At 53.2% G+C, this 15,912-nt stretch overlaps 1 protein-coding gene across 3 annotated transcripts in view; it reads left to right on the top strand.

The window, feature by feature from the left end:
• FNDC1 (fibronectin type III domain containing 1) overlaps positions 1-15,912 on the top strand; it is a 97,524-nt gene that overhangs the window by 59,927 nt on the left and 21,685 nt on the right. For 2 of the 3 annotated variants that reach the window (XM_051854192.3, XM_051854191.3), the window contains 6 exons: positions 597-697; positions 2,947-3,058; positions 4,615-5,103; positions 11,705-11,773; positions 13,026-13,169; positions 15,543-15,773. In XM_051854192.3, the coding sequence (XP_051710152.1) occupies positions 597-697; positions 2,947-3,058; positions 4,615-5,103; positions 11,705-11,773; positions 13,026-13,169; positions 15,543-15,773 (1,146 nt within the window). The remainder of the gene's footprint in view (positions 1-596; positions 698-2,946; positions 3,059-4,614; positions 5,104-11,704; positions 11,774-13,025; positions 13,170-15,542; positions 15,774-15,912) is intronic. The other variant, XR_016233583.1, reaches the window with a different exon arrangement.

The raw sequence follows: 15,912 nt of genomic DNA, 5'->3' as shown, positions 1-15,912 counted from the left end.
GAGGCTGCAGCCGAGCGCTCCGGCTCTGCGGTTGCTGTGACAGGGCGTGAGGTGGAGGAAGGACAGGACAGCCGCCACCCCTCCTGCTGACTCAGCAGAGACCTCCCCAGAGCTCGGCCAGCTGGTGGGCAGCACGGAGTTCTCACACCTGGCCATGGGGCACTGGGACCCGAGTCTGCTAAAATCATTGTGAGGTTTATTTAGCACCACACGCCCAGAAAAAGACAGATCCGAGTGCCTGGGAGAGAATTCTCTGTTCCTCCCTCCGGCTTCTGGTTGACTGAAGCAAAAGCTGCAGCCACTCAGGTCCTGAGCCTCATGGAGCAAACTTACTTAGACTTCACACGCTCACACCCCACCCCGTGTTGTCCGAAAGCTGTGACGTCACTGCGCTCTCGCTGAACGTAACCATTTGTCACACAGAGGTCACCATGTCAGACCAGCATTATCTAGCGTGCATGAACTTTTGGTTTAAAATTCTGCCTGGTGTTTCTGTTTGGAGTGCTGAGTTACTACGTACAGTTTGCTACGTGGCTGGATTGCCAGGAACATTGAATTTACTGTGTTTTATTTTCATTATTTTTTGCACTGTGCAGGTTATAACGGCAGACCGAATGCGGAAGGGAGAGTACTCCCTGGTAGTAATGGGAAACCGAATGGACAGCGAATTATCAATGGCCCTCAAGGAACAAAGTGGGTAGGGTCAGCGTCTTCCACACCCCAGTTGTTTCCATGCTGTTGGGAAGAGAAACATGGTGGACACAGTGTGCCGATAAATAGTGATAGTTCCTCCTCCTGCCCCTCCTCCTCCTTCTCCTCCCCCTCCTCCTCCTCCCCCCCCCTCCTCCCCCTCCTCCTCCTCCTCCCCCTCCTCCTCCCCCTCCTCCTCCTCCCCCCCCTCCCCCTCCTCCTCCCCTTCCCAGCCGGTTTCCCCCTCCCTTCCCTTCCTCCTTTTCCCCCGCTCCCCCTCCCTCCGGATGAAGCACTCAGTTAGATACGTATGTGTAGCTTCGCTAAGCTCAGAAGTCTTTGCTTTTCCTGGGTCCCTGGCGTGTCTTCTGGTAGCTACTGAGACCCCCTTTTCCCTCTCCTTGTCTGGTCAGGAAGGAGAAGCCAGTGTTGGCTCAACCACAGCGACTCTTCAGGGCCTCACTAATGGACTTCTGTCTCCCCGGGCTCCTAGCCTTGCTTTTAGTTTTGTTCAGCCTCTGACGGGGAGTGACGCGTCTTTTCTGTAGGTCGTCCCCGAGCCTTTGTAAAGGAAGCAGGTCAGCAAGGAAAACCCTTGAGTCCTCTTGGCAACGTTCGAATCTTCCAGCAACTGTTGTCTGGCTAAAATGAGGTGTTGCTACCTTATGTATGTCCACTGTAAAGCATGCCCGCGCTTATTTAGGAGTTTTTAGTGGGTCCAGGGTAATGGACAGAATACTTCACAGTGTTCTTAAAACAGTTCTTGCAGAGCGGGCACTTAGCCTAACGCTTGAGATGCCTGCATCTCACATTGGCACTTGGGTTTGGTTTCTGCTTCCGGTTCCTGACTCCAGCTTCTGGCTAAGCAGAATCCTGGTGATGGCTCAAGCAACTGGGTGACTGCCCCACAGAGGAGACGTTGGTTGAGTTTCCAGGTCCAGCTCTGGTTGTTGCATGCATGGGGAGTGATCCAGCAGTGGGACTGCTCTGTCTCTCTTAATATATATATGCTTTGAAAGAATCAAAAAATTACTCAGTAAATTCCCAATCAAAATTTGCCATTTAGAATGAAAAAATTCAAGAAAACACATGAAAGACTCTATTACATTTTCAGAGATGATTTAAAGGTGCATTTTATTATTCCTCAAGGGAACAGAAATGAGTAAGAGGAAGAACACATATTAAACAAAATGGCATTACAAGAAATTTTGAATTGAGACTGTATGGGGTGGATTATGTGAATAAATTGTGTTTTAATTGCCGAAACAGCCTGACACAGTGGCCCACCACTGTTGAGGTACAGGTCTGGGGCAGGTGGTAGGCAGGTGATTTGCATATGTGAAAACTTCCCGGGTGACGCTGTGGCTACCAGCCCCAGGCTATGCTTTGAGAATCACCAGCGACAAGCATGGTCATGTTCACTCAGAGATAATAGCTCTTTTCCAATTTTATAGTTCCTTAAAATATGACATTTGTGTATACATATTATACTAAGCAATTACAAATTAAATTGTGTTGTTGTAGCAGCTTTGATTTTTAACATTAATAGCCACATGGAAAAATCTTGTGTCTTTAATACACTAGCAGCTAATGTGTGTTCATAGCAAGAAGTTAAAACTATTCGGAAATATATGAAAAAGAAGTCCCCCCGACCCCAAGCCACTCCTCACAGTTCCCACTGTTAACAGTGGAGGGACTGTCCTTAGAGCACTTTTTCTCCAGTGTTTCAGGATTATAAAGACAAGTGAGTGTGTTTCGGTTTTCACAAAATAAGAAATCCTAAATTGGAGCTGTCGGCAGAGTCAGTGCCTGTCGTCTCCACAGCCCTGTCACTGGCTGCAGATAGTTCCACACTGTGACGTCGCTGCGATTTGTTTACTCTCTTGATAGACACTTAGCCTTTAGCCACAGTGTACTCCCTGGTAAAAAGACTCTGAACACCTTCTATTTGAGAAACTTAATGTACACATTATATAGGTAAGCAACTATAATACATAATATGACTCGTTTTGCATTTAACTTTCTTTAAATCTTGTGAATGCTACTGGCAAAATGTTTTCAGTTCTTGTTATGGTTTCCTTTCGGGCACACTTCACGCATAAGGACTCTAGGGACTTCAGAAAGTCCATGGACCATATGCGCATGACCTTTTACTTTTCCCATGCTGTGTCTGCATATGTCCAGACACATATGTCTTGGATGAATGTGAATGTGTGACATGTCCACTATATTCTTTAACCCGTGTCTTGGGTGTAGGTGGTGGACCTTGACCGTGGGTTAGTGTTGAATGCGGAAGGAAGGCACCTCCAGGATTCCCACGGAAACCCTCTCCGGGTTAAACTAGGAGGAGATGGTCGGACCATTGTGGGTAAGTGAGACGCTTGGAAGGAGCAGAAGTGTGCTCAGTCAGCTGCAGAATATCCCGTCTCCCCCTCCCCTGATTTCCAGTGGTTGCCCTTGGTCCCTTACTTTAATCTGCGTGGGAAGCAGAGCCCAGGAGGGGCAGCACTGAGCGTTTTCCCTCCTCCCACCCTAGTTCCACTCTCCTGCAGAGTGGAACTCCTCCACGCTCTGCAGAGTGGGACCTTGCTTTGCTCTTGGAATTGGGCAGTTCAGGGTGCAGGGACAAACTGGGAGCTCAGAACAGTTTCTGTATTTTTTTAATAATTGCAAAGAATTACAATATTTTGTGATGTAATAATTACACAAAACTTACTTTTCGGTGTTGGTACACGAAGTTTTCTGGGACTGTGGAAACCCTCCTCTAACTGTGCACCACCTGCCTCCCTTGCTGTGCGTCTAGTATCTGCTTTGCCCTAGAAGGCAGAGTTGAGCAGTCCCACTAGGGCCCTCTGGCCCCGAAAGCTTCACATCCTTACTCTCTGGCCCTTTGTGGGAGAAGTCTGCTGCCCTTTGGCGTGACATGCCACTTTTACCCTGAGGAGGGGGAGTGAGAAGAGGATAGGATTACCCCCGGGATAAGGGGCACCCTGATGCACGACAGGTGTATTTGTGTGAGTGATGTGGAGCACTGACAGTTACAAGTGTATTTGTGTGGGTGATGCAGAGCGCTGACAGTTACAGGTGTATATGTATGAGTGATGCAGAGTGCTGACAGCTACAGGTATATTTGTGTGGGTGATGCAGAGCACTAATAGTTACTGGTGTATTTGTGTGGGTGATGTGGAGCGCTGACAGTTACTGGTGTATTTGTGTGGGTGATGAGGAGTGCTGACAGTTACAGGTGCATCTGTATGGGTGATGCAGAGCACTGACAGTTACAGGTGTATTTGTATGGGTGATGCAGAGCACTGACAGTTACAGGTGTATCTGTATGGGTGATGCAGAATGCTGACAGTTACAGGTGTATTTGTGTGGGTGATGAGGAGTGCTGACATTACAGGTGCATCTGTATGGGTGATGCAGAGCACTGACAGTTACAGGTGTATTTGTATGGGTGATGAGGAGTGCTGGCAGTTACAGGTGTATTTGTGTGGGTGATGTGGAGTGCTGATAGTTACAGGTGTATCTGTGTGGGTGATGCAGAACGCTGGCAGTTACAGGTGTATTTGTATGGGTGATGCGGAGTGCTGATAGTTACAGGTGTATCTGTGTGGGTGATGCAGAACGCTGACAGTTACAGGTGTATTTGTGTGGGTGATGTGGAGTGCTGGCAGTTACAGGTGTATTTGTGTGGGTGATGTGGAGTGCTGACGTTACAGGTGTATTTGTAAGGGTGATGCAAAGCCCTGGGCAGTATAATGAGCCGAGAGTATTTGGACAGCTGCAGCTGCCACTCCCTTCGCGGCTCTGCTGTTAATTCTCCCTTTGCCTTTTCTAAGCTTTTGGAGACACTTGCTCCTGGCCTTGTAGTTCCTCTGGGTCATTCCACTGTCTGCAAGGCTTTGGTTGCTTTCATTTCAGATCTTAGCGGGACCCCGGTGGTGAGTCCTGATGGCCTTCCCCTGTTTGGGCAGGGGCGACACGGCAAGCCACTGGCCAGCGCCCAGGATAAGCCCATTTTGAGTCTTGGAGGGAAGCCTCTGGTGGGCTTGGAGGTTGTCAAAACGACCACCCTTCCCCCCACCACAACCCGGCGGCTCACCACAACTACCACCCCTCTGCCTGTCACTACCCCGCGGCCCACAACCACCACCACCCGCCGCACGACCACCACCACCCGTCGCATGACCACTACCACCCGCCGCACAACCACCACCACGCGCCCGACCACCACCACCCGACCCACGAGGCGGACAACCACCACCACCACCACCACCACCACTACCACCACCACTCCTGAACCTACTACCTCCCCCCCAACCTGCCCCCCCGGGACCCTGGAACAGCACGATGATGACGGCAACCTGATAATGGGCTCAAATGGGATCCCGGAATGCTACCCCGAGGAAGGTAACCGGGCTGGCTTTTCTCCATGGTAACCGGGGAACTAGCGTGCTGCATGGCAGGGTAGCGTGGCAAAGCCTGCAGGGGAGGGAGACCGAGGGCTGATGCAGTACGACAGCCCCTGGCGGCAACTTTCATCCCAACAGGTCTGTTTCACTGTACAGGGTCCCAGTGGGGTAGGCAGATTTAGCAGATAAAGAGCAGTGCATGGGGTATACTGATCTGAAACAGTTATCTACTTTTTTTTATTTAAAAGTCAGCTTTAACTGGGTATCCTGCATTTTCTCTGAGAACCCTCGTCAACACCTGAGTCAAAAATGTAGCTGGAACGCGTGACATTGTTAGTTTGGACTAGTGTTTCCCAAAGTGGGTTCCACTGGGTGTAAGTAGATTCGTAGTTGTCAAATACTTTTAAAAGGCTCTGTGATTAACTGTGTGATTTAAACAAGGCCCAAGAAATTACTTCCTGTTGGGCTGTTTGTACCATCGAATAGGCTCACGGTGAACCTCCAGGTAAAGTGTTTTGCCAGGCACACGTGTCTGGATGCTACATGCCTTTTGCACCAGCCCTCTTTTTGGAAAACGCTCATGCTGGGAGCAGCCTCTCAGAAGTGTGGACGTTGGCTGAGTACAGCTCTTAGCACCGTTCTCCCTGCTTTGTGACACTGGATTTGGGCTGTGCTCCTGCCTGACATCTGCCCGAAAAGGTTCGTTCTCCCTGCAAATGGAGCCACAGTGATTCTGTGCAGGTCATGGTGGGCCCGACATGGGCTCATCCTTGTTGTTCTGTGCCCTTGGGAAGCGGTCCTCCTGGATTTGCAGCAGGCCAGGAAGACAGAGATGCGTCTTTGAAGTGGGCTGGCGTGACTGCTATAACACTTCCGCGTGTTCAGGCAAATGCAGCGTGAAGACGCTTCCTGTCAGGACCCGGTGCAGGCCTGGAACGCTCACACAGCACTGTGCGCTCTGCGAATCCTCATCAGTGAGAATGTGAATACTCTATCCAAAATGACAGTTCTGTTTGAAGTTAGTCCTTTCGTGGAAAAGTCCCACATACACAGGAAAACTGGACACAGCTGAAAAAATCAAACCAAAGAACAAGGAAAGTTGCAGAGGAAGCAAACCATGGGGGAAGAGGGTCCTACCCTGTCTGGGTCCCTGGTGAGTACAATGGGATCCACCTTGAATTTCTAGTTATTAAAATAGTATGTTTCCCTCACTGAATTCTTTCTCATACATGCAGCACTAGTTAACTTCGCAAAACTGAAATATGACAAAAACTTGTCATTACTTAATAAGTAGCTGTAAACTAGTTTGGATTTGGTTTTAATTCCTGGTATTTCTTTACATTTTATTTTTCCTGCTTTCATTTAGGCCTTATGTATAAACACTTTGTTTCCATGACGATGTTGGTACTTCAGACTTTTATTTGGCATGAAAGCTAGCATTTTTCTTGGCATTTTCGCTTCTTTCTTTGAAAATCATGGTGTGTGTGTGTGTGTGTGTGCGTATACACATACTTACTTCTTACTTCACTCATGTCCATTCTTCTGATTTCTTGGTTCAAGCCAAACGATAGTTTGCCTCTAGGCGGCACTTTGAACATAGGTACAAGGGAATGAGGATCTGGCATAGCAGTTAAATACGGGGTGCCCACACCCCGTGTCAGAGCGTTTGGTTGGATTCCTGGCTTCCCTCCTGATTCCAGCTTCCTGCTAACAGACATCGCGAGAGGCTGTAGGTGACGGCTCAAGTAGTCGAGTCCCTGCCACCCATGTGGGAGATCTAGGGTGAGTTTCTGGCTCCTGGCTCTGTCCCTTCAGCAGCTGGGGAGTCAACCAGCAGATGGGCACTGTCTCTCTGTCAAATAAAAACAACTTTTCGAAGATGAGCAGGCTGTCTCCCTTAAGTGGGACCAGGCAGGATGAGCATGGCTTGGAGTGTCCTTTGTCCCCTTTGCTCTTCCACCCGCCTTCTTGGTCAGGCTCAGCAGTTCCCTTGGATTCTTCCTCCCCCAATTTCTTAGAGTTGTTGTCCTTCTCATCTCTAGGCTGCCCTGTTGGCCCAACTCTCAAATTATCATCCCTGACGGCCTCTGCCACCAGTCCCCATGTGCCTCTACCCAGGTGTTGACACCCGCTGTAGATGTGGCTGTGCCTTGGGAGTGCCGGACTTGGAACCTGCCTCATCTGTTGCTGGGTGTGACATGACTGCTACTAACAGTGAAGAGGCAGAGGGGCACAGCTCGGCAGGAACCGTGTGCGTACGAGGGCCCGAGACTTGAAAATCACACGCGGACTCCTCGAGAAAGCTACGAAAGACGGTGCATGTGCTAGGTTTTGGTTGAGCACCGTGGAGTGACCTCTTGTTCAACAGGCCCTTCTGTAAATGCCCTGGAGACACCAAGAGCAGAGGGGAGCTCATAGTCAGGGCCCTGGTGTCAGCCCACGTCAGGCTTGGGCCTCCCCCCACCTGCAGCCTCCTGAGCCACGCCTCCCTGCCTCTAGCCCTGCCCCTGCGCCTGCCCTCGCCCTTCCCCTCCCTCTCCCTCCCCCTCCCTCCCCCTCCCCCTCCCCTTCCCTCTCCCTCTCCCTCTGTGTTTCTTGCACCTTCCCTTTCATTGCCAGCCCACAGTGCACTTCCACTACTGCTGGGCTATTTGGGGTGGGGGAGGGGAGAGAAGAGAGGATACAGGTCTTTCATTCGCTGACTCATTTCCCAAATGCCCAAAACAGCTGGACTGGGCCAGGCTGAAGCCAGGAGCCAGGAGCTCCACCCCGGTCTCCCACGTGGGTGGCAGGGGCCCGTGTACTTGGGTCATTTTTCACTGCTTTCCCAGGTACGTTAGCAGGAAGTAAAGTAGCCGGGACTGGAACCCACAATCCAATACACGATGCAGGCATCCCAAGTTGTGGCTTGATCAGCTGCATACAGCACCCGCTCCTCCTCCTTTCCTTCAAAGTGCTGCTTTTTTTTATTATTATTATTATTTTGACAGGCAGAGTGGACAGTGAGAGAGAGAGACAGAGAGAAAGGTCTTCCTTTGCCATTGGTTCACCCTCCAATGGCTGACGCGGCCCGCGCACCATGCTGATCTGAAGGCAGGAGCCAGGTGCTTCTCCTGGTCTCCCATGGGGTGCAGGGCCCAAGCACTTGGGCCATCCTTCACTGCACTCCCTGGCCACAGCAGAGAGCTGGCCTGGAAGAGGGGCAACCAGGACAGAACCCGGCACCCCGACCGGGACTAGAACCCGGGATGCCGGCGCCGCAGGCGGAGGATTAGCCTAGTGAGCCACGGCGCCGGCCCAAAATGCTGCTTTCAAACAGCGTCCGAGGAGCAGGCTTGGGCCACAGTCACGGCAGTGACTCAAGCAGTCCTCCTGTGGGCTTTCCTCTTTGTTACAGGTGCCCCACGTCCCTGCAGATAGGCACGGATGACACGATGTGCTTGTTCCCATTATCGCATTCACCCTCATCTCCCTGTTCATACACACACACGTGTGTTTGGCTTTTGCTACCCCGTTAGATAAGAAGACAACATTACTTCTTCTCTACTGGCCCTTGGCACCGGACTGTGCATTTCTGGTATCTAAACCCACTGAGGACGCAGGCTTTTTCCGTCTTCCAGCCGGGGACTTAGAGCGCGTGACCTCTGTTTTGCAGGTTGTGTTTCTGCGGCGGACCTCATGATACTCTGAGTATTTGACATATTTTGAGCCAGCTGAACACCTTCGAGAATTTGCACCATGAGCTTGTTGCGTGCTGCAGAGAGCATGTTATGGCAAACCGTGTGCCCTGCCAGCAGCTCACTCTCTGACAGAACACGCAAAGGGAACCATCGACAGCCACTGGACCAGCCGTGTAATTTGGGGAGATCATGAGTTTCAGAGGCTGCTCTCGCCTCTCTCTAAGTCTCTGCTGAGAACAGTTTTTTTCTCTGTATTTCTGAGTGTCCCTGGAGCCCAGGCCCTCAGTCTTCGGGAACGTTCTGAACTGCTTGTTTCCTGACCCTTCCGATAAGTGATTGAAGATGGACCCGTGGCCGGCAGCCACGTTGATGGGAGAGGACTCGAGCTTCTGACCCTGAAGTCAGGTTGACGTAGGCAGTGTCCGGTTTTGTGTAGCTCCCAGTGCTTCAAAATGACATCCAGGTGGGGCAAATTCAGGTGGCTAATTCTTGTAAAAAGTCGTCCCAATACTTCGCTACATATGAAAGTTGCTTTCCTTGGAGTCGCGACGGAGCTGTTTTAGGAAGCTTTGCCAGTTTTTATTTGGTTTGGGGAAAGGCATGACGTCACTCGGGTGCAGTGGACTTAGCGGTCCTCATCTCCCGCAGAGGCCTTGGTTTGCAGGCAAAAGTGTCCCTGTGGCCTGCTGCCTGCTCTGTGTGTGACGGCACCTCAGGGACTTGGGGCTCAGCACCAGGAATCCACACAGGAAGCCATATAGTTTCCCCTACTCTTGTTCACCCTGGAATGCAAAAATGGCTCAATTAATTCCATTTGGACCTAACTAAAAATAATAACCAAAAGAAATGAAAGTGGGTTAATAAGGAGGAAAAGTAGGCTATGTTCCTAAAAATCAAACTGATAAGGGGAAAAATGGTAGGCCAGGAAATAATGGCAACTTAACCCCAACACCAGGGTTCTGGTCCAGAAAACTCTGATATGAGCCAGCCCAGAAGTGACTCGTGTTGGATGTGGGCACTGTGACATTGAATGACCTAAGGAAAAATGTGCTCAATGGTTTGTCATGAAATGACCACTCTGCTCCCCACAGGGTGGAAGACTGACAGCATCGCCCATGTCAGCATTTGTGGCCTGGTCAGAGCACAGCTGGGGTGGCCCTCTCCTGCATCAGGCAGGCACAGGGGCGCCTTGGGGTCCTCTGAATGGTGGCTGTTGTTTCTCACCCTGCCCTGCAGCAGGGATGGACAGACCAGCTCCAGGCCTCCACAGCGGGGGTTGTATTTGCACCATAACATTCACAACGCCCATCAGCCCAGGCTCGCTGGGCAATGATCAGTGATTTCCGAATAGTGAAAACTTCACACGAATTCTTTGCTGAAGGAAGTTGCTATAACCCCGCCTCATCACACAGTGCGATGGTGATTCTGGGGGCACACCTTAAGGTTTCGAGGTTACACCAGTTGGATGGGTTAGTGCAACCTTTACAAAGTAGAGGCAGTTTTATGCAGTGAAAATACACAGTCTTGGGGGCCAGAGGGCTTGGAGTTCAAATTCTGTCACTGAGCCGCTGCCCGGGCCTGTTATACACAGCCCTGGTGCCTTACCTGAGAGGCGGGTAGGTATGCCCGCACACCTCTAGGGCTGAGGCGAGGGTGGCCTCCACCAGCATACCCCTAATAGTGCCGGCACCACAAAGCCGTCCAGTGAACTGGAGCTCTTCTCCCTGTTGTCGCCACCCACTTCCAGAGGCAAGTTGGATTCAGAGTTACTGGGGGCTTCGTTCAGGTCAAAGGAAGAGAGAACTTCCTGTGAGCTTTCTGAGTTACGAAACCTTCTGCCTCAAGATGTTGCCAGCCACGGCAAGATGGTCTCCTCTTCACAGCTGCATCCGTACCCCTCAAGGAGCAAAATGATAGGCGAGCATTCGTCACTCCTGCTGGAAAACACGCCGACGTCAGCTTCCCACACGTCAGAAGTGGGAAGTGCCCAAGTGTCTGTGAAGAGAAACCTGTTCTCGTGTTATTTCCAAACTCCGTATGAAGTTAGGCAATCTAAGTAGCTGGTGAGAGAGGGTGGCAGTTTAGATGGAGTGGAGAGGCCCGGGAGCTCACTTTGTCAAGTTAGACTGTAGGAGAGGTCAGACGCCTCTGGCTGCTAGAATATTCCAGAGGCAAGTTGGAGGGGCAGAGAACAGATGCTTCCTGATAAAGGGATTTCTGCCACCAGCCTGAGCACCAGCTGCCCTCCCTCCCCGGAAGACTGTACCTGCCACCTCCCTCAGGGAGGGGCCCAGGTGGCCGGGAGGGCAGACAGACCAGCGGGCGGTGTTTGCCTCTGGTCAGGGACTGTAGCCCCACTCTGCACCCAAGGAGAGGAGGCCTGGGTCGCGTTCAGTGTCGGAGGGAAAAGCCACAGATGCTTTGCACGCCCGCTGGTGGGGAGTGGGCTGTGCATGCCCGCTGGTGGGGAGTGGGCTGTGCACGCTGGCTGGTGGGGAGTGGGCTGTGCATGCCCCGCTGGTGGGGAGTGGGCTGTGCCTGCCCCGCTGGTGGGGAGTGGGCTGTGCCTGCCCCGCTGGTGGGGAGTGGGCTGTGCACGCTGGCTGGTGGGGAGTGGGCTGCGCCTGCCCCGCTGGTGGGGAGTGGGCTGTGCACGCTGGCTGGTGGGGAGTGGGCTGCGCCTGCCCCGCTGGTGGGGAGTGGGCTGTGCCTGCCCTGCTGGTGGGGAGTGGGCTGTGCACGCTGGCTGGTGGGGAGTGGGCTGTGCATGCCCGCTGGTGGGGAGTGGGCTGTGCACGCCCGCTGGTGGGGAGTGGGCTGTGCACGCTGGCTGGTGGGGAGTGGGCTGTGCCTGCTGACCCGCGGCCGGGCTCTGGAGGTAACGCAGGCCGTGACGCCCCTCCCCCGTTCCCCCCCCAGATGACTTCTCGGGCCTGGAGACCGACACGGCCATCCCCACGGAAGAGGCGTACGTGGTGTACGATGAAGGTGCGCGCAGACTCCGTCGCCCTGCCCCCGCAGAGGACCTTATGACCCCAAGGATGGTCTCCCTGGCGGAGAGCAGGAGGAGGACCGGCCTTGGCCTCAAATTGCTTCCATCCGGGTCCTGGCTGCGCCGTCCTCCCCTCCCCCCACCTTCCGCCCCTCTCTGTGGAGTCCAGGGTTCGCCTCACGCCTGGGCTCCCGTCCTCCTTCTCCCACGCTCTTCCCTTCCCTCCGTTCCTGTTTGCACAAAGCCTGTGACGCTGCCCCTGGTGATTTCTTGTCTCAGGGTATCTCGAGTAGTAGGGGTGCGGTCACAGCCCCGGTAACTGCTGACCCACGCGGCTCTGTGGTCAGGGCCCTGTGGGGCGTGAGAGGGTCGATGTTGCCTCTGAGGTGAAGGAGGTCCCTGGGGGCCAGCGCTGTGGCCGCGGGGGTCCCACGTGGGCTCTGGCTCGGCCTCACGTCCCAGCTGCTCCACTTCCGATCCGGCTCCCTGCTAACGCTCCGGGGGGGGGGGGGGCGCGGAAGGCGGCCCAAGGGCTGGGCCAGGAGCCCGGAACACTGGCTCTCCACCTGGGTGCGGTGTGCCAATGCTTAGGCCATCTTCCGCGGCTTTCCCAGGAGCATTAGCAGGGAGCTGGGTCAGAAGTGGAGCAGCCGAGGCTCGAACAGGCGCTCTGGTATGGAATCTACTGTAGCATGCGGTGGCTTAACCTGCTGCACCACAGCGCTAGCCCCTGAGTGGCCTTTTTCAGTGCTAAAAGATTCTTAGTAGCATTGACCTCCACCGAAAGAAAGGCCATACACAGAAGATAGGTTTGTTTTTTTAAAAAATTCACGTTTATTCTCTGATGGGATCGTTCATGATTCTAAAAGAGAAAGCGATGCAGGCAGAGATGGCCATGCTATGCTGGCTGAATTCTAGGGTGCTCCAGCCCTGATCCTAAATCCTTGTCTTTGGTCATCTGTGTTTCTCTCTCTCTCTCTCTCTCTCCCTCCCTCCCTCCCTCCCTCTCTCCCTCTCTCCCTCTCTCTCTCTCTCTCTCTCTCTCTTTTTCTCTCTTTCTAGCTGCTTTCAGAGGGAACTAAAGTGGGGAGACGTGCTATTTTAGCAGAGAAAGTTACTTGCTGGGACAGTGTTTGCTTTAGGCCGTGAGTGTGCAGTCTACACCTGCGTCTTAAGGAGGCTGCATTTGACTGCAGGCGGTGCCCTCTCGCAGCAGCACCTGACTCCAGAGCCTTCGTACTCTTGCAGATTATGTATTTGAAACCTCGAGGCCACCGGCCTCCACGAAGCCCACGACCACAGCTACCACACCTCAGGTGGTCCCCGAGGAAGGCACCATCCGTTCCTTTCCCGAAGAGGAGTTCGACCTGGCCGGAAGGAAGCGCTTTGTTGGTAAAAACCCTTGCTGTGACCCCCCAGTCAGAGAAACGCAGGCTGTGGCGCCGACGGTGACGCATCTCTCGGCCTGGCCAGGGCAGGCGTTCTGAGTTTCCCCAGACTGCGGCCCCAGTGCGGGTCACGCAGGCAGTCAGCCCGGCCTGGATGCGTGTGGGTTTGCTCTCTGTAGAGCTCAGCAGGGGGGCGGGCCCAGGAGACTGGCATCCAGCAGCGGGGAGATTGGCCTTAGGGTAGGCGGCACCCAAACCTCAAGGGCCAGGACGGCTCGTGTTTCCAAGACGAAACATCCCCTGCAGCCTGGTCTGCGCATTAGGTTCTCCTTCAAGGTAACCAGGGCATCAGCGAGCGCCACCAGCACTCGGGGGTGTTGCAGAGCCAAAGCTGTTTTTTGGTTTTTTTTTTTTTTTTTTTTTTTTTTTTCTTTTTTTGACAGGCAGAGTGGACAGTGAGAGAGAGAGACAGAGAGAAAGGTCTTCCTTTGCCGTTGGTTCACCCTCCAATGGCCGCCGCGGTCGGCGCGCTGCGGCCGGCGCACTGCGCTGATCCGATGGCAGGAGCCAGGAGCCAGGTGCTTTTCCTGGTCTCCCATGGGGTGCAGGGCCCAAGCACCTGGGCCATCCTCCACTGCACTCCCTGGCCACAGCAGAGGGCTGGCCTGGAAGAGGGGCAACCGGGACAGAATCCGGCGCCCCGACCGGGACTAGAACCCGGTGTGCCGGCGCCGCTAGGCGGAGGATTAGCCTAGTGAGCCGCGGCGCTGGCCAAAGCTGTTTTTCTGCAGTTATTTCCTGTGATTTTCATGAATCTCAGGACTTGGGGTCTAGGAGTTCCTTTCATTCTTCTTCCTCAGTAATGAAAACACTTTCCCTAGGACGTTCCTTGTAACTAGCCTGTGCTTGGTTCTCCCCGTAAGCCTGCCTTTCCCGTGCCCCTAATGAACTTGGCTAATGAGACAGCTGGATTTAAATACTGCCACGTGGAGACCAGCAACAGCTGAAGTAATAGCACACGTTTCTGTTTCCAAAACAAACGTTCTGCCACAGACAGAAACGCTCTCGCCCAGCCAAAGGTGTAGTGATCGAGTGTCTGAACCAGCCATGCTTTGAAGGACCAGAATGTCAATGTGAGGTGGCGTTCCTGCGGCAGAGGCGTGTGCCGGCCCAGCCCGTGCAGCCGCCTCGCAGTGTACCCAGCGCTCCGACTCTCCCCTCCACAGCCCCGTGACAGAAGTTGAAACGCATTCAGGACTATTCTTAGATGTTCCATAGCGCCCTTCAGAGACCGAAAGAAAGGCTTACTGTTGTCTGACTGTTCTCAACTGTCCATCGCTCTACAAAACATAGTCGAGTACTCCCGAAACTCCCTAATGATATGTGTGGACAAGCCCTAAAGGCCTAATTTTATATGAATTATTGGAAAATGGAGGAGCTAAAATTGCATTCAGAGAGTGAGAACATGGCTCTGAAAGATGCCATGGGCTCTTTGGAAACTTCTGGGCATTGTCACATAGGGGCCCTTGAGAGTCTTGCTTGGGTAAAGCCCCAGCCTCACCTCTTGGGCATTTCTAACTTCTTAAAGAGTGGGATGTAAGAGAAAACAGCTGAGAGCTGGGGGCAGCGTGCCCTGGTGGATGAGCCCTGGGCGGGCAGTCCCGGTGCCAGCAGGCGTGGCTGGAATGAGAGCATCGGTCCCCATCCTGCCTGCGCCCAGGTCCTTTGTCTGCACCAAGACTAGCAGTACTGAAAAGGCTTCAGCCTGCCCAGCAGTAAGCGGGGCTGTTAGGCTGAGCACTGATGACAGAATCATTCGGATCTGGATAATTCATGTGACCCTGCCTGGCTGTCCGGGGCTGGCCTTACACACAAATCCCTCATAGAGTTGTGGGACGTTGTGAAATTCTAGTGGAACCCATTTGGGCTGAGGCTAGAGGCCATTCTTATCAGTGTGCATTTTGTCCGGGTTCCAAGAGAGTCAAGGAGATGGTCTGGACTGAGAGCATGCTCATTAACTGTAGGGTGGGCCTGACTCAGGCTTTCCCAAGTGTTTGGGCATAGCAACAACAAGCTGTGGGCTTATATTATGCTGGGTTACAGTCTGGAGATATTTCCAAATCACTTTGAGGACAGTTGGCCATGCTGGTAGGGCAGGGGACTCTCTTGCCATCCCCAGATTGAAAGCAGTGATGTAGGGAGCCTCTGGGAGGAGCCAGGCATGAGCTGTGGGACTTGACACCAGCTGATGGCCCCGGGGCGTCTGTGTGACTGGAAGGGGTTGAGCACCAGATCCGCCTTCACGCAGCAGGTACTATGTCTCTGCCTCCAGAGAAAGTCGTCAGCAATGTAACTGGTTGTCGCTGCTCTCTTCCAGCTCCTTACGTGACGTACCTAAGTAAAGACCCAGCAGCACCGTGCTCTCTGACAGATGCCCTGGATCACTTCCAAGTGGAAAGCCTGGATGAAATCATCCCACATGACCTGAAGAAGAATGACCTGCCCCCTCAGCATGTCCCCCGAAACATCACTGTGGTCGCCATGGAAGGCTGTCACTCGTTTGTCATTGTGGACTGGGACAAAGCCTCCCCTGGAGATGTGGTAACAGGTGTGTTCCAGGATGATGCTCGGAGTTCCATGGTTCTGTAGGTGGGGAATACAGACAATAGAGAAGGATGGATGAGTCGATGGATGCATACATGGAGGAATGGCTGTATGGATAGATGTACATGGGTGAGTGGATAGAT

This window comes from Oryctolagus cuniculus, chromosome 5, assembly GCF_051225735.1.
Source record: "Oryctolagus cuniculus isolate XC-2025 breed Fujian yellow rabbit chromosome 5, ASM5122573v1, whole genome shotgun sequence".
NCBI lineage: Eukaryota > Metazoa > Chordata > Mammalia > Lagomorpha > Leporidae > Oryctolagus > Oryctolagus cuniculus.
Note: the sequence above shows the minus strand (reverse complement) of the source record. Positions and strands in the feature narration are given on the sequence as shown.